Below are 18902 nucleotides of genomic sequence, written 5' to 3'. Positions count from 1 at the left end.
AGTTTATTTTTTGCCTAATGAATCATATATTGAGATATATTTAAATGTATGTATATTGTAACACTATTTGGTAACACTTTTGATCAGTTTAATTAATCCTTATTGAATAGAAATAGCCACTAGTTTCTTTGAACAGCAAAAACAACAACGAACTTACGCCTATGTGCTCGCAAGATGTAGCCTACTTGTACTTTGCAGCGTTGATGAAACATCAGCATATGTCAAATGTTACCGGAGCGACGGCGCTTCACCCGAAGAGGGCGTGTCGGTGGAGGCGTTGCGGGGCGGGGCTTAGAGCCCAACTCTGCTGCCTGATTTCACACTCTCGCCACTGGCTGCCCGTCTAAGCTCCAGACTCCACCTGCGCTCTGTAGAGCAACCCGTCTGATCTTTCAGCGCACTCAACTCACAATACTATCTAACAACTTCAGACCTACATCTCTCTCTATTGAGATTGTCGCCGGACTGTATAAACGAGAACCGGGGTTTTCTTTAAGGATGCATTCGGTTATCTGCCTTTTCGGTGCCTTCATAGCAGCCGCTGTGTTTGCTCCAGGTATGTAAATTAATTTATTATGAAAATATTAATCTCACTCATTCATTCTTCCATGTTGTACTGCTTGCAAAAATATGTTAAAGAGGATCGTTCCTGTAGTGACCATTCGACTTAAAAACTTCCTTATATAGCACATCAACAAGTGTTTTAATAGCCTTTGATGCGATTCGTTGGCAATCATTTGCCAGGTCATGTGTTGCACTTTTCATTTCTCCCACGTTAAGAACAAGAGGTCAACTCTCCACCTGAAGAAGATTAAGCCATCTGTGCCCGCCTAGAACACTCTCATTCATTTATTTTCTATGACCAGCAGCAGGAGACTGTGATAGATGTTTCAAACTTAAAAGGATTCTCTGTACAAGCATTTCAACTTTTAGTTTGAGATGACACGCGACGTACTGTTAATACTACGTATTTATGTTTCGGTTCAGCTACGATGTCACTCGCAGAAACATAGGATATATGGCAGTGACATCACACCTGCGCGTTTCTGAATCCCCATCTCTATTGTACCTAGACGAGTAGGCTAAGACACAAATAGAAACTAAACGCGGACCATGAAGGGACAAATTAGCCAAGAATTCCAGCACGTCCTGTTTGTTTTAGTCACTCTAATGTTGTTAGTGCTGTTGTTTCGTGATACATACACTTATATATTAATGGGTAATTCTATTGAAACAATGAATTAATTGTGCCCTAAGAAAAAATGAGCTGCATATTCACAAACCTGTGTGCATTACTTTACGCCAACTAAATCCATACTGCATGAATTTGCACGAACAAAACGAATGTAACCGGTCCCCCGATCACGGACTCCGTGAAAACTGGATCGTTTGCAGTACTAAACACTCAGTGTGTTTTTGTGATATGGATCATGGATTCACAGATAAGATCCAAATCAACTAACGCGACTGCAATTAAGTTTTCCTTTTTGCATTTCAGACTACTAAATGTATTTTACTGTGGGGTCGCTGCAGTACCCATTCATTCTAAATCCATGCTACGATACAATATTTGTATTTCTACTTGTTTTATCCATAAGCCACTGCTTTATTTTTGGATTGCACAGCCTACTCTCATTATTTAAAGTTATTTGCTAATTAAAGTCAAGGGTTTTGAGGTGCTCGCGAACATCGCTGCCCAGCGTGAATCTTTGAGCGCGTCAGTGCGCTATGTGTGTGCGCGCGTGCTTGTGTGTTTGTGTGTGTGGTAGAGAGAAAGAGAGAGAGAGAGAGAGAGAGAGAGAGAGAGAGAGAGAAAGAGAGAGAGAGAGAAAGAGAGAGAGAGAGAGAGAGAGAGAGAGAGAGCGAGCGAGCGAGAACGAGCGTGTGCTTGCTCACGAGAGGCTGCGGAGGTGGAGTGTTGTTTGTTACAAATTCAGTCATTTGACTGGTGTATGGTTTTATCAGTGTCACATGTTAGTTTGCTCATCAAAATTCATTGGAGATTGCTGTCTTTATTCGTCTTCATTGAGATGCTACGAAGCTATGATAAGGCGGTAGAATGATTGATAACTTGGATGGTGGAGGTGGATGTTGCAACAGCTAGTAGTGCTCATTATTCTTTTTGGAACGTTTTCTTGAATAATGATATTATCTATCTATCTATCTATCTATCTATCTATCTATCTATCTATCTATCTATCTGTCTGTCTGTCTGTCTGTCTGTCTGTCTGTCTGTCTGTCTGTCTGTCTGTCTGTCTGTCTGTCTGTCTGTCTGTCTGTCTGTCTGTCTAGATGAATAGATAGATAGACCTATGATTTTAATATTATTTCAAAGCAGTGCACACATGTGTTTTGGCTTGAAATACAGCCAGCATGTTCTTTGGTTTGGCCCTCTATACTTCAACTCAAGTGAGTTTAAAAGCATTTAGAGTTTATAATTGCTCACATTAATTGCATAACCTCACATTATTGAAAGATGTTTATTCAAAATCATGTGCTCCACAGCGGGCAGCATTTAAAACTAAACTAATTAGGGGAAATGTTCTTTGAAAGTTGTGGAGAGCAAACAATGTGTCTGTCACATACATTTTGAACTGAAATGTTGATCATTTAAAAAGGTAATTCACATGCAATTTGTCACCTGCCCACACACTTTCTAAATATACAGCATTTACTTTTTTAGGTATTTAACTGTGTGCCACATACAGTGCTTAATGCGACATTTGGTAAAAATCATTTCGAATATGTTTATCATAAAATTATGGAAGCTCCATCACACAACAGGAAAATCCACATCATGTGATATTTTTGTGAAATAACACTTGTTTGTGTGGCAGTTTGCAGGATTTAATTATATAGTGTGGCAAAGAATTTATTGTTGATTATAAAAATATATTGGCCATTGTTTCGAGATCATCTTATCCAGGATAATGGGTGTGGTCAAGGCTGTTCCCTGGGGAATTAGTACCATCTTTCAGTATTTCCTAATGTGGTTTCGAAGGGAGAGAACATGACATCTCATGATTTATTCTGGGATGTCAGGCATGTTCCAATATGTCTGTTTCCCCCACACAGACACGGGCAGTTTCAAAGAGTTCACCTCTACCCAAAACAAACACAAACACACACACACACACACACACACACAACCTAAATAGCCTTTCCTCAAAGGGTATTTGCCGTTAGGACCCCATTGGCTCTTTTTGGCTGTGTTGGAAAGGTCAGTTCCTCTGAAGTCATGTCAGCAGGAGATTGATCACCTGTATGCAAACAGGTAAACAAAAGCACCTAAGTCATCTTTGAGAACTCGGTAGATAATAGTTGTATTTTAAACCAAAAGTCCTTTTCGTGCATTTTCCTGAATGCATTATTTAATTTGCAGAATGTTAAATAACCTAGCTGATGAAATGTTTCCTTTTTATAAAGAATTGTTCATTTCATTCTGAAAGCTGCATGATTAAAGGTCTGATGAGTGTGGACTGAATTCAACAGCATACATGAAAAGGTTTTTAAAAAACATCATAATAATTCAAATAAAACAATTCTTGGGGATTCCTTAATGTGTTTTTTTTCTGAATTCACTATTGGAAATATGCTATGGGTTACATGAGAGTACTCAAACCACAGCAAACCACAAACTCAAACCACAGCTTTTGTTTCATATCGGTTTACTCATCAGTGATATCACTCAGAATGCCATTTGACCAAGAAGGAACTGAAACTCTCTCTTTGTGAAATAATGGGATTTGGTTAGTATTAGAGATACATAAGAAACATAATACATTCAGACATACACTAAACTATCTCTACCAGGAAATCCCACATCTGATCATTTAAGCATTGAAGCGTTAGATTCGTGCCACCTTGGCCTGATGGGGGAAAATTGTCGTTGTTTATTTGTCAAGCAAAAGCTTGAGCTGATTACTGTCAGTTCCACTTAAATACCAAACAGGAAAACATATGTAGTGAAAAGAGAAGTCTAATTCATATTTGCATACTCATTCATTTTAAGCCTAACTATGTGAGAATATTGTACAAGCTAATTTTGCCGCTGTAGGGCTTTGTTCCTCTAAAATAGTAGAAAGTGGAGGGGGAAAAAAATGAAGAGCACGGGCTAAGTGAACAGTGTTTTATGTGCTAAAGTGATTGTTGGTATTATGCTAAAATTATTGGACTCAGGTTTGGATGAGACAGGCAGTTAAGGTTTCAAAATGTGCTTTTGACCAACCATTTAAATTGGTTGAAGTGCTGAGGCCATTATGTCATCATTTATTCATATTGAAATTCCCTCCAGACCACTCACGTTCACGCATGCGCGCACACATATGCTCAATCACAGGCTTTTACAGTAAATTACTCAAGCCGTGTGTTCAAGCAAGCATCTGCTCTCCATGCACACACATACATCATCCCTCCTATGGCCTCATCGGGGGTCTTTCTTGTCCATCAAACACACTCCCCCATTTGCTAATGGATTAATCGGAGCATTGCAAGGAAGGTAGACCTGCTGTCTGCACCACCCAAAACAGCCTCCAGAGACTTCCGCCAGTCTTATCTACTCATCTGGCCTCCACATAATCAAAGGGAAGGGCTTACATTAGGTTTGTGTATGCTTTCTGATGGACTGCTGGGTTTGTTGCCAGCAATGAAAATCCCTTATCCTAAGATTGCTGGTTGATAAAATGGGGTTGGTGGTCTTAAATGCTGCATCGGGGGGAAAGTTGTGCTCTTGCTTTAATACCGTTATGCATATAAGCCATGCACAGCGGGAAGACATGAGCAAGATAAGCTTTGAATGAGAGGGCTAACTTTTGTGTGCTGTACAAGCATTGTTTTAACAGAGGCAAGCTCATCTGCACTATCAAATATGGAAGTCGCAGCAATGATTTATTCAGGTTCTCTTGGTGGCTGACCTGTTTTTCACCAAGATAAAACCCAAGGCTGCGTGTTTTCAGATCAATACCTGTCATAGAACTGACTGTAGGCGTTAAACTCAACAGTTGTCACTCGCATACAAGATTTTAGCTTGAATCAGAATGCAAAAAGCTTATTAAATGTGGCAAGTGGACTTAGACTTTTATGTATTAACGATTCTTGCAGACTTGCACCTGTATCGTCTTGCAGGCAAAGTAATAATGAGTTGCAAACAGATGTCTTTCAAGTTTTTTATCTCATCTTGAGGTAAATGGGATGGTTTAAAGAGCTATAACTGACTCTTTTGGGCCACTCTTGCTCATTTATGGGCTGGTGATATAAATATATTGATGCGGCAGTCAGTGAAAGGGTCCGTGCTCCACTATCGATCTGACAAGCATCCAATTATTTCTACACTGTGTTTTTTTTAACATGCACTCTTTGGTGGTAACTCAACAGCGTGGTTAGTCGGTCCACAGCGAGGCCACCTCAAGGCATTCAATATAGTTTTAGCGGCAATTATGTGGCTGTTGAAATGTTATTTATAAGTTTGCTTATAGCACAAGAGTCATAAGTCACCCTTTCCTCAGGGTTGCGGTATTGATCAGTTTGGAGATTGTGGGGTAGAACCAATTTGAGTGCGTTTAGTGCTTATAAAACGAGCGTGGAGGGTTTTGATCTGAGATACTTTAAGCCATACGTTATGAGGTCGATAATACCCCCAGACAAGGATTTACATCCATCAGGCTGCCCGTTCACATGTAGTGGCTAATGGTGGTCCAGCGGATATTATTTCATAAGTGTCAAATGTTTGTCCTGGCATTTGGATCCATCTACAAAAGGTTGCGAGTTGTAACAGCCCTTAGCCCATCTCCCTCCCGCCAAATCACATTCTGTCAAATATCCATCTGAGGCTTTGAGCGCTTCAATTCAGGCTGACATTCAAAGCCACACAACCTTTCTGGCAGCCATGGAGACGCACGATAACCGGATTCCCATTCTGGGTCCGTCGCTTTGATGCCGTCTGTGATGTGCAGATTGCATTTCTCCATGTGTGAGGAGACGTTCCTGCCTGCCACTCTCGCCTCTTTAAGTGGCGCTTTGAACCCAAAAGGGCATGACAGGGGAAGGCAAAGTTTTTTCCCCCTCTCTTAAATCTGTTCCGGATGGAGTGAGAGAAGCGGATGGAAAGAAGGTTAGAGTACCCATGAGCTCCATGTGTTAGGGACGGGAGCTCCCAGAGCTGTCAGTGTGAATGAGGAAGCACTGACGTTAGTTAAATCTATTAAAGGTAATGTGGGGTGAACCGTGAGCTTGACAGGCGGTGGCCCTATTCAGAGATTCTCTGCGCAAACAATGCAGGCGGAAGAGTCGGTCAGAACTCGAAACATTTTAGAGCTTTAATTGCTCTTTTAGCAGGTTCACAATGCGCCCATTCATTTGAAAGCATTTCTCTTGCAGATTTGAGCGAAAGGTTGTGCCATTTAGGTTTGAATTGAGAACGCCTTTTAGATTAAAATTGCAATTTTGATTTGAAAGAAAGTGCAAATAGATTAAATGGAAATTGCTTTTCTAGTTCAATGGATAGTTTCCCCCAAAAATAAAAAATAAAAAATCTGTTGTAATTTATTGTTTCAAACCTGCATAACTCTCTTCCTTCTGAGGAACAAAAAATACTCTTTGAATAATGTTGTTTTGAACCCCCCTGACTTCCATTATGTGGACAGAAGTGTTCGTCAAAATATCATTTTTTTTTCTTTCTCAGAAGAAAACCATACAGGTTGGACAGGGTGAGTTTTTATTTTTATTTTTGGGTGAGCTAACTCATTAAAAGAGCAGTATGTAAGTTTGACACCCAGTGGTTTTACTAGGTATTGCATTCTTGAAACAAAACAAATGCAAGCACAGGTTGCCAGATTGAAAAAGGAGCAAGTCTGACGACCGAGTCTAAAGGCTGATTTAAATCGTGTTCTAAATAAAAGCAACGACACATGATAGAAGGAATATTCTCCATATTAAAATGAGTTTATTTTCTAACCAACACCCCGAATTGATATATTAGAAACGGGTTCTATTTCTTGCAGCTGAACAACAGAAAACTGACAATGATCACCTCAGGTACACCTCATGTGTGTTATCCAGTGTTAAATGCTAATATTGTGCGTTTAAATGACATTTTACATGACATTTATTGCCATACCACTGAAATCAGCAGTATATATTTCACCCCAGATCTTGAAAGTAAAATAAACCATTTAAAATTGAACTTTAAAACTGACTCAAAACCAACATAGTGATTTAGCAGGTACATTTAATAATGTTAAAGAGGTTTAATATGTATTAATTTGATTATAAACCTTACAATATCGTGAGTGAGTGCATATCCTTTGCTTCTGAATGGCTGTATTTAAATTTCTGTCGTGCTTCGTCTGGTGCAAACAACCTAATTGCTTATAACTGCAAGTCTCATCATGTAGCATGTTGTTAGGACACGGGGTTACAATGTAATCTGCTCTTGCTTGTAATATTTCTATTATTTGCAAATATATAACCTCATGTGGAACTCTGAATCTGCGTCTCATTTTGGAGTCTGCTATTGTCCACCGGAAGTCGCATTTCGGTCACGAGCGCATACTTTCAGAGCCTTTCTGACTGAATGAATGAAATATGCTGTTTTCCATTAAGGCAACCCAGGGTGCTGAAATATAATTAGCTTAACTGGCATTGGGCGGGTTAAAACACCTAAAACAAAAACAGAACACATTTTTTAAAAGCAGAATAACTGACTTCAGCATTGTTTGTCAGATAAACAAGAATGTTGGCATGTTTCTTAAATATCTGCAAACATACTGTATTATGTCATTTTTTATGCTTAAGAAAAGTAAAAAAACAGCACCTTTAACACGTCCATAATGCCAGACATGATTAATACATTAATATACCTATGGTCAATGGGGTTTCTTGAAGAAAATTAAAAATTCTGTCATAAATTACTCTTGTGTCAGCTTAAACCTTATGACCTTTTAGTGGAAACCCCTCTATAACTATTTTCAATTTTGTGTTGCACAGAAGGAAAAGTCACATGTTTGCAATAACATGATGGGGGATAGAAACCTAAAATCCAGTGCAATTAGAATTGAAAAAAAACTCCCCTAAACAGGAAGCTATGCATGGTAGAGTTCAATAACCGCAGCGGCCACTAAACGAGGAAGTGGGGGTCTTTTTTTTTTCAAGTCATTAGTTCCATTTAAGATGCACAGTACGTCATTTATCTTTACCACATGGTTTATCTTAGTACATGGCTCTAATGAAAAAGGGTCAAATGTTATTCACGCTAACAAATTTAGTGGCCTCCTCCCTACTGTTCACATCCTTTTTTAGCACCTCCCACTAAATCAAACTCTGAGGCGCTGACTTGTTGTCTTTGTGCTCCTAAGTAATAAATTAAACCGGTTATGTGATGTAAAAGGGTTACTGGTGGGAGCGAAAAAGAAAATGAATGGATGGGTGGAGGAGACAGAGGCTGCGGCCGGAGGAGTGTACAATAAAAAATAACATTGTGGAGATGAAAACCTTGAAGCCAAATCCCAGAGGAAGCAGATCAACTACTAATTCGCATTGGCCATTACAATCACACATTATGGTGGAGTATCATTAAGGGTTCCCGAACAAAAGAGTTGCCAAAGATGCATATAGAATCAATTGCGAGTCGATTTATTATTCCCTTTTCATAATTCCAAAACGGCTTTGCCGCATGACTTTACATGGCAAAGTCGGATAGCTCTGGATTTCTGACAGGTTAAACATTCAGTAAACCTCATGGTGAAAATGATTAGGGCAGGCAGCCGACCTGCTCTGCTCCCGAGAGGCAGAGGAAGAAGCATCCTCTCATGCGATAAATTAGTTCCAGCTCTCGCAGGCTGAAGGAGCTCCCTCAGAGCGCTGTGTTGTTTCAGCATGCACTGTTCTAATGCGATTTTAAAAGGTTGAAAGTTGGAGTAGAGGTAAACGGTTGATTATGTACACACAAGCGGCACACAGCTGCTTCGGTTCACATCGGGGAGAAAAGAAACCCCTTTTTTTCCACCCTTCCTGAACCTGTTTCAGCACATCGAGAACGGTGGCCCGAGGGGCTGTTGTGACGCCTCCCAAAATTCCTGTCTTCAGAGCGGGTCTTTATCTCTCCCTTCACATGCAAATTTAATGGCTGAGGGGATTTTTTTATACACTCTGCAGTGAATGTGTTGCTGCTTTATGATGGGAATACCTCAGAGAAAAAGCAACAGTTTTCCCCAACCGATCTGACTTGGTTTTTCTGCGCTTAGTAGTCTTTTGAGTGAAACTTTTAAGAAGAATCCGTCTGTTTATTCAATAAATCGCACCTCTGGGTGTTTGCCCTTTTCACTCCCTCTCCTCAAAATGGTTTCTTTATGCATTGTGTGTGTGACAGCACTTTCTTCATTTAGCACAAATTGATTTATTTAGCATCCAGACAGGTCAAGTACAATAGGCCCCTATGTTAAAAGACCTATAAATGTGCGCAGAGGAAAAGTTAGACGGTGCTACTCTGAATATTAAGTTTGAGGAGGTCATGCTCTTTAGAAAGCCATCAGAAAGGAAAACTGGATGAGCTGTATATCTCAAAGACCCCCGTAGGCTTTGCTACACTGCCAGCCTGCCATTTTATCACCCATTGGCCTCCACTTTGCTTGGCAATGCTAATCATCCTATTGACCTGCCCTGTAATTTCCCTTACAGCAAATGAGGCAAATGCACAACTAACATTAACCTCCACTGAAATGGTAACAGCTAAAAAGCACCGTTCTTACCTTTTAAAATGGCGGCTTTTTTAATAGCTGGGCTAACAATTCTGTTCAAAGTGCTCTTTTTGGCCATTATGTGAACTAAAAGCAACTGTGCGAGGAAAAAAGAAAGAGAAAAGATTGCAGTCAGATGTCTTTTTTCATACTGTATATTTTCGGCTAGTCCTAAATTTACATTTTGGGCACATCTGACAGCTGTTCTTACAACTACAGTGATATATTGGGGATTTATTCATAAATGTATAAACATAAATAACTTTGCTGCTTATAACAAGTCACTAGCACATCCAGTGCACTTTAAGGAGTCCACTCCATCTTTTGAAGTGCCTTTCCAGTGACGTGAGGCCATAATATATCTGAGAGGAACTCGGTTGCTGTCTGCAAGCATCCACGCTGAAGGCTTAGGGTGATAGCATACTAAATTTAACCACAAGCTGACCAACTTCCACTTCTTTTCTTATATCCTTATTTGGAAATACCTGTGAACACATTCGCAGCCGATAGAGATAACACCATTCTTGGGAGGTTTCGGCGCGGTTATCGTAGATCTCATACTAAAGGTATTTAAGCTAAAAGCCTGTGCCTTTGGTGTTCCCAACGTCTTAGGTGGACGATTTGCAGGTGAAATATTAATTCCTTTTCTTGCTCCTCGTCTCTCTATCCCCGTCACGTTGGGGCTGCACACACACTTTTGGAAAAGATTTCTTCAAGTGTGTTCCTTGGAGATAAGAAGTCGATGTATTTTTTCTCTGGGCAGTGCGCTAATCTTCTGCTGTTCTATATATAGGAGACACAAGCTAAAGCATTTGTTTGATTCAAGACCCAGGCAGTGGTCTCATGACCACATTTCGCCTGTCATTTAATGAAATTGGCCTACGAAACACAAGGCTCCTCACAAGGAAACAAAAACAAGGAATACAAGGGCTGGACTTGTAATTTGTTTCTATTTTGGTGTCTGGTACTCACTTAGTTAAAATTAAGTTCCAGTGGACAAACATAAAGGCATTGACGTCAGGTTTCAGTCATCATAGCGTGCCCATTAATCTCAGTTACATGGATGAATGGCTGAGGTCACTACAAGGCTGCTGTTAGCCTCAAATCTTTCTTGAAAAACGATATTGAGCTGTGATGCTAAAGGTAGATGCAGACATATAAGCCTATTAAATGGCTTTAAAACCAAATCTGGCACTAGTAAAATTGCTATAAGAATATGCTTCCTAATTAAACCGAACACACAGCCCTCTTCTCAAGGGCTACCAGTGGAGAATTGTAGTACAGTGTGCTTTTTGGTAGGTACAGCATTTGTCTTTTACAATGCTAACTAGCCAATCTTTGATCCATTCATAGTATAAAATATACAGTTCAGAGCTTTTCTTATTCAGTTCAGGCAGCAGGACTAGAACTTTCAGTATTATTTCTCTTATTTTCTTGTGCATTGCTAAGTCAGGCGTAGGGAAGGGTAACATATCATATCTCTGTAAAGCTTCGGAGCATGTTTGATCCTTTTCATGAACTCACCCCCGTGGCTCTCACGTCTCAGATGGGCAGAGGCAGCCAACGGTTCAGTGCAATGACTGATCTGTTTTATCTGCGGCATCAGACACTGCAGCATCCTTTGCTCATCTGCTAAACACTGTTTCCCAGCTAACAGCTGAAGTCAGATGAAGTCGATGTCTCTGTGTTTTTAATATTTTTATTTTATTAAATCTTAATTTGTACACTGTAAAAAAAAAAATTGGCAGTGATTGTAACAGTAAAAGGAGTGTTTAACATTAAGTTACGGTGATTAATCATATATTGCTTTTTTTCAGGTTATGAATATTGTGTTAGGGAAAGTTACTTTTGAACGTAGTGCATTACAATATTGAGTTACTTTCCCCAAAAAAGTAACTAATTGCATTACTTAGTTACTTTTTATGGAAAGTAATGTTTTTAGTAATTACTTTGGAGTTACATTTGCAGTACTTTTCCTTACATGCCTGAGGTTTGATCTTTTTCAGAACTTGCAGGTGTTTTTTTTTACCTTTTTATACAGAAGCTCTGCATTTAACAGCCACAAATAGAACATACACCTTCTTTTCCTTTAAAAAATGTAGGATAAAATTATTGAGAACTTTTTCAACCCAGAGCTATACATGCTGTATATACAGATTTATGAAACCATGTATAATGAGAAATGTGTTTTCTACTTTGAAATGTTTTTTTTTTTGTTATTAGTTAAATAAATTCACTGTCCTTTGAGATAAAGATTGCAATAAAGCCTAATGCTCCATTCACATGGGCTTCAGCGTCAACGCTTGACCGAAGGTGTGTCTGAAGTTGGGGCTGACACGATCATCATAGCAGTGTCAGCTAATGAAATTCAGTCAGCAATAGGCCACTGCCTAGATGGTGTATTTGCATACACCGATCTGATTGGCTGACGCTTCTGTCGGCGCTTGAAAAGTTGAGCTAGTCCCAATTTCTGCAGTGAGCAACGCCTCTGAAGCGGCACAGACGGATCCACAATGCAGTTCGGCAATGCCTGACGTCACCCATTCACAGTGAATAGGAAGCGTTGATGCTGACGCTTAACATGTATATGTATGAAATAATTCATATTAAGGCAAAAACAGATTTTAAAATGTTTAAGAACAAAAGACGATAAAAAAGTCGTGTAGTGAAAAAAGGTGTAGTGCAGGTGCATCCAGTTTTGTTTGTTTTTTCAATGTCGTGTTTCTTGCAGTTGTCAAGAACTTTACAGGCACATAATCTACCCTTAACAACAATCCACTTCATTTCTTCGATGAGTTCAAAATAACAAGTATCTATTGCAAAAATGTAAGTCTCCGGCCTGCTATTGTTTCTGTTTCTGACTGTAGTGATAACAGGCGATTCGTGTATGAATCGTTCGTTTTAACCGAATCTTCTAAGTGAACCTGTCATACCAGTTCATTAAATTAAACTGAGTTGTCTTGAAACTGTTTGCGCCTTCAGTAAGTGCTAATATATACTCGAATACCCCTTCTGACTCGAAATAAACCAATATCATTTAGTAGAACAGTAAGTCAGTTATTAGATTCAGTTAGAAGAGCAGTACACTGACTCATCTGCTGTGAAAAAAACAGACCTGATGATGATAATGAGTGCGAGCTGTTCCCTTGCAACACGCTCTGCTCTCTCATCCAGTTTGTGATTCAACCTGACCAAGGAAATTTTTATTTGGCAATATATTTTGTAAAAGCCAATTAAGCAAGGTTAAAATAACTCAAATAATATGACTTATTTTTAAAAGTAATGCATTATATTATTTCTAAGTAATATAAACGCTCGTTACATATAACGCTTTACTCTCAACACTGAATATTAATGCTTTATATTACATGTCATTTTGCTGATGGTGTTTAGTAGATTTGTGAATGACACTAAGCACATATAGTATTAACATCTCTACTTGTGGGAAAAGTTGTCTGTGTATCAAAGGTGAGATATTTAGAGACTATACAGTACTCTTAAGTAAAGCAACGAAACAGTAGTTTACCATATAAAGTTTGACTTTTTTATGGTTTCTAACATATTTGTAATCATATTTCAACCTAAATTTTTATATTTTATTTACACAAAAGGATTTAAAACATTAAATAATACATTATAAAACCATAATACAATAAAAATGCCAACATCAAAATTGGACACCACTTGTATACTGGCTTAAGAATAAATTAGTTTTCAAATAAATCACATGACTGAACGATTCAGTTGAGATCTCCCATAAAGTATTCTAGCAAAACAAGATTACTGACAAATTCCCACAACTAATGCACAGACCTTCAGTATACACAGTTTTGCTTCTCAGCCCCAAATATTTAAACTTATAAAGCACCCCTTGTCACGTAATTTGCATTAACGGGCTCAAAACAAACATGACTTGAGCAGAAACAGAGCGCTCCTTCATATTGAATATTGTTTTGATTTTGCACGGATATTCCTCAGGTGTTTGCGTTTTATTGGAACCCGGGAATCGTTTCTTGTTCTTGGCCAGCGAAACTGTTTTTAAATCTTATCTTAGCTAGTGCTGTTGTGGTAACTGAATCCTGAGTGCCCCCAGGAGCTGTGCGGTAAAACGGCAGGGAGGAAATCTGGCTGCCCTCATCCTGGCTCTCGCTGCCAGTGGCTATGCTGCATCCCTCTGCATGATTGAAAGTACAAAGCAAAGCTGACTTTATCTTCTCATCCAGTTCAAAACATGCCACGGCTTTGTTTCCCTCCTTTTAAATAAAACTAAATCTACAGTATAGGGATGGCGTAACGGTGTGCCCGGGCCTGACACAAAACATCGGGTGGCTGCAGGTCTTTCTAAACCCTCCTGCTTTGAAGGAACAGAAGGTTTGGCTGCAGGAGCCTGATAGTTAAAAGCTCTGATGTTTCAGTGCAAGTGATGTTTGTGTCCTGCATTTACCTTCCTCTTTTTTCTGTTCGTTCCATGTTTTCACACAATGTTTCAAGGAAATGGCAAACATTCACATGATAAACAGCCTTTTTCTCAGCTGCTTGTGATTTCTCTGTCATTCGCAGTTAATAGTCATGTTTTTCTATGTTAAAGTGGGCGGTTGTGCGCAGCTTTGGAGAAGCTTCTGCTTTTTTTTTTCCCAGAGGCTCTGATATGCTTCATTTAAGCATCAGCTTTGTCTCTGATGTTTTTCCTAAAAGTGCTGAAGTCATTGTCATTGTTTTCTTCATAGAATTCTTTTATTCATAGAGCAACTCATAGATTGTTCTACATGCAAAAGTGTTAAAACAGTGGCTTTGCGGTGTTATCAAAACTCTGGTCTGTTTAAACATCTTGACTTGATATCTGCTCAACCAATAGATGAGCACTGGGTTTTGTGCTTGAATGATAGTAGCAGATGTCTACCAGAAACATGTTTGAATCTAGTTATTTTTACAATTAATTAATTTAGAACTTTAAAATTTAACAACAGCTGTATGAATAATTATCACTTTGAGATTTAATTATAAAGATTACATTTAATAATAGTGCTTTTAAATTTAAGTGAGTGTTAGATGATGACACAGGCAATCGTAAAAAGAATTTGAAATAATGATGAAATAAAATTAAATATTAATCAAAATCTTACAAAATTTTAGAGAACAAAATACTGATGAACTAACTTTATTCATTCTTTAATTTTCCTTTGGCTTAGTCCCTTTATTCATCAGGGGTCGCCACAGCAGAATGAACGTATCCAGCATATGTTTTACACAGCCGATGCCCTTTTAGCTGCAACCCAGCACTTGGAAAACATCCATACAGACTCATTCACACACATACAGTACGACCAATGTATTTTTTTTTCAATTCACCTTTAGTGCATGTCTTTGGACTGTGGGGAAACCGGAGCCTCCGGAGGTAACCCACATGAAGATGGGGAGAACATGCAAATTCCACACAGAAATGCCAACTAGCCGGGACTCAAACCAGTGACCTTCTTGCTGTGAAGTGACAGTGTTTTCCACTAAGCCATCGTGTCACCCGTAGTACTAATTTTACTAAAACGAATAATGAGAAAAGTAAATAAAATAAATCAAATATATTATTTTAATACAAAAAATTATGCAAATAAATTACAAATCTGTAATATTTAGCAGTAACCAGAATGGTTTTGATCAATTGTGCATCACTGGTTACTATATAATTAAGGATTTTCTTATTTGCTAATTATAGATAACAAAAACCACAAATTACCACTGAAGAGCGGTCTGTATGGCTCATCAGACTGAACGTCTGGTCTTGTGTGGTCAAAAAAACCCATTGGGAAGGGGGCAGTTGGAGGGTGTGGTCCGGACCAACAAAAATGACTCTGTCTTCAAAGTGTAATGCAGATGGCTTCAGGGAAAAATTCCATTTCCCCTCTAAAAAGCACACAGACACACACCCGCAACGACCCCCCGCCCAAATCTCAAACCAGCCCCATGAACAGATGTGCTTTTGCTCATGCACAAGCAGACACAGAGGAAAGTAATGAAAAAAATACAGCTTTATGGTTGCACTTTTGTGCACCAGCCGATCTATTCAGGTGAATTCATAGACAGTTGAATACCGTCGCTCCAAGGCCTACATTTATTTTTCAGCCACGCCGTGCAGCACAATGGCACTTACAGTTTGAGTGGAGCAGATTTAAAAATAATCCACTATTCTAAATTAGTGCTGGAATACCATGCCACAGTATTTCTGAAGGTTATTCTGTGTACCTAGGCTTTGCTGTCTGATAAAATGTCCCGATTTCACCCTTTTTTTGCCAGGGTAGTGTCCCAGACAGCCAGGTGCCTGAACTGAAGGCCTTTGAAGTTAAAACAGATTTCATTTCTTCATCAGATCCCCAACCGAGATCAGCTCATAATGACTAGGCTTCGTATTCTTTTGAAGGAAAAAGCCTTGAATCAAACTGTATTTTAAAGAAAGGCCACAAGTGATATTTTGCCTCCAAGGCAAGAGTTCGACTATAGACTTCCCTAGCTCTCAGCGTGTCTTTTTGAAGCCGCTTGACATGTTCACCATAAATATGCACTGAAAAGGACTTTCAGAAACTGACCTTTTGGTTTTCCATAGCCTTCGGTTGAAATGCTTGAACTTTGAGGACCTGAATATCTAGCTGACGAACGAACTAGAGAGGCTCTGTGTTTGTAATAGAAATGCACAGCACAGACTCAATCTTAATCTGCTTTTCAAAAATAAAAAGTCTATTTAATCTTAATGTTTGATGCCTTTCAAAGACATGGTTATTGGAAACTAGTTTCATATAAATTTGAATTAGAACAAAGGACGAGCCTTAAAAAAGATGGGTCTTTTAAAAATTCCATTACAATCCCAGTCACGTTTTATGCTTCAGACCATATTGAACAGCTTTTCTCTTGAAGGTGATTACATTTACATTGACTCAGAAGAATGTCGAAGAATGAATAACAATAATAATAAAAAACCCACACTATTTTTCACAAGTATAACGTGTTTTACTGCAGACTGATATGGGAATGTGATTCCTGCCCTCTCTCAGATTATTAAAATAACATGCATGAGTCTAACACCTTCTGATATACAGCGTAAACAGCGTAAATGATTCAACACATGTTCCCTAGACCCAAACCAGCTCAAAAAACACTCTCACCAGCCCTCAGCCGATCATTAGCTTCTTCTTGCAGTTAACCGATGTGACCAGGATCTTAATGACTTCACACAATTAAACTACATTACAGCTCTGCTGTCCAAATAGACACCAAATGGGTTCAGAAGTCTGACTTATTCACCATTTTGCAATTATTTATAAGTTCATACTGTTGTATTAAAGAGAAAGTTCAATCAGAAATGAAAACTCTGTCATTATTTACTCACCCTCATGTAGATTTAAACTTGTCTGGTTTTCTTTTATCTATGGGACACTTGCTTGCCCATGCAAACGCTGGATCGCAGCATTCTTCAAAACATTATCTTTCATGTTCTGCAAAATAAAACTAAGACTGGTTTATGACAGTAGTTATAATATTATTAACTTTAATTAACTTTATTAAAATAATACTATTTTTATTATATTAACTATTGTTTTTCTCTTCCAAAATAAATGTAGATAGTGTAGGACATGTGAGACAAAAACTCAGATTCAATGATTAAGAATGACAGGTTATCAAAGCAGGCAGGATGTCCAATTTACTGATGATGACTTCAAAATAAATATAATCTGTTCTTTCTAATGACAATGCAGAAACTGCTGATATACTGTATACCATATAACATCAGCAAAGCAGCTAAACCTGACTGTGAATACTAATGAAACTACAGTGATGATAACTGATGGTTTGTCAGCTACTGTCTACGTTCAGTGGCAAATAAATCGAACAAGTAAACAACCTCAAGTACCTTGGCAAAATACACCAGCATTAGGAGCATAAATCCACAAGAGAATTAGTCAAGCTTCTGCCACATTTGCCTGTAAAGGAGAAACAATGTCTTGGTGCGCGCCATATCTGTAATGGTATACTGATCTGAAATGTGGATACTGCAAGAAGAAGGCTTAAAGTCCCAATGAACTGGATGCCTGATTGTTTTTTTTTTCATATTGTGATGCAGTTCCTAGAGAAACTGAATATTAAATGACACAACAGTGGGCGTGGCTTGTTTTTTCTGCCGTGGGCTAAACTGATGTTGAAAAGTAGGCATTTTATTCAGAAAGATCGGGAAAGGGGTTTTAGAAGAGTTACTACAACCTAACAGACTCCTCCTCCTCACCATTTCTGTTTGCTGTCAAAACTGACAGTTGAACCAACATGATTAAATATGTTAGCCACGACCATTACCTCAAAATCAGGCAATCTGAGAATAAAACTGAAAACAAACAGGAAGTGCATTTTCAGATTTTAATTAAAGATTAGAAGGGCAAACTTTTTTTTTCTTAATCAAATGCACAGATGAATTGTCCACCACACAACCAACAATGTGAGCTGACAAAACAATATGGTTAATTTTGATGTCTTGGGGACTTTAAGAAAAGCTACAGTGCAATACCTTTACCCAAAAAACGTGTATCTCTATACAACTTGCATCATCACAATCAGACTTATTTGTCTATATAGATAAACCTAAGTTCGAAAAACAAATCTAAAAGCACAGGTTACATTTGTTTGGCCACATGTGCCTAATGAAAGAACGATAGCAACCTCAATGACACTTTAAAGACTTTACAGAAAACCTGGGCAAAAGAAGTCTAGGCTGACCACAGAAATGATTGACAAAACTTTCTTGATGGTAAATTTGAAGCCCTACGAAACTTTTATGAATCTGTGGCACCCACAGCAACACACTGGCTCCAGAACAAATCTCATGTAATTGTTTGCTAAGTGACGGTGATGATCATCATGATTATAATGATGAGAAAGATGGTGCAAATGTTTAAGCCTTCTGAAATTCATGTTCGCTTTTCAATTAGTTTAAATCACAAATTGGATTTGTATTAAATAAAAACTATTAAATTAGTGGTCTCAGACTTTTCAACCTTCCAGTACCTGATTAAATATTTTTTTATTAAAAACATGATACATTATGTAGCAAATCCTTGCCGAAAATGACAAGAATCTTAAATGTCCTTATTAAGATGTTAATGAGTTAAATTGATTTTTTTCTTCATCCTCATGGCA

At 38.5% G+C, this 18902-nt stretch overlaps 1 protein-coding gene across 4 annotated transcripts in view; it reads left to right on the top strand.

Moving 5' to 3' along the window:
* Positions 1 to 327: 327 nt before the first annotated feature.
* alcama (activated leukocyte cell adhesion molecule a) overlaps positions 328 to 18902 on the top strand; it is a 113448-nt gene continuing 94873 nt past the window's right edge. For 3 of the 4 annotated variants that reach the window (XR_015500234.1, XM_087268821.1, XM_087268822.1), the window contains exon 1: positions 328 to 556. Coding sequence is in view for 2 of the 4 variants with exons in the window: in XM_087268821.1 (XP_087124947.1) it covers positions 499 to 556 (58 nt within the window). In the remaining 2 variants the exon portion in view is untranslated. 4 annotated transcript variants of the gene reach the window in all.

This window comes from Danio rerio, chromosome 10, assembly GCF_052040795.2.
Source record: "Danio rerio strain M-AB ecotype USA chromosome 10, GRCz13ab, whole genome shotgun sequence".
Lineage (NCBI taxonomy): Eukaryota > Metazoa > Chordata > Actinopteri > Cypriniformes > Danionidae > Danio > Danio rerio.
The sequence above is the reverse complement of the archived record's forward strand: the minus strand, read 5'-3'. Positions and strand labels throughout refer to the sequence as shown.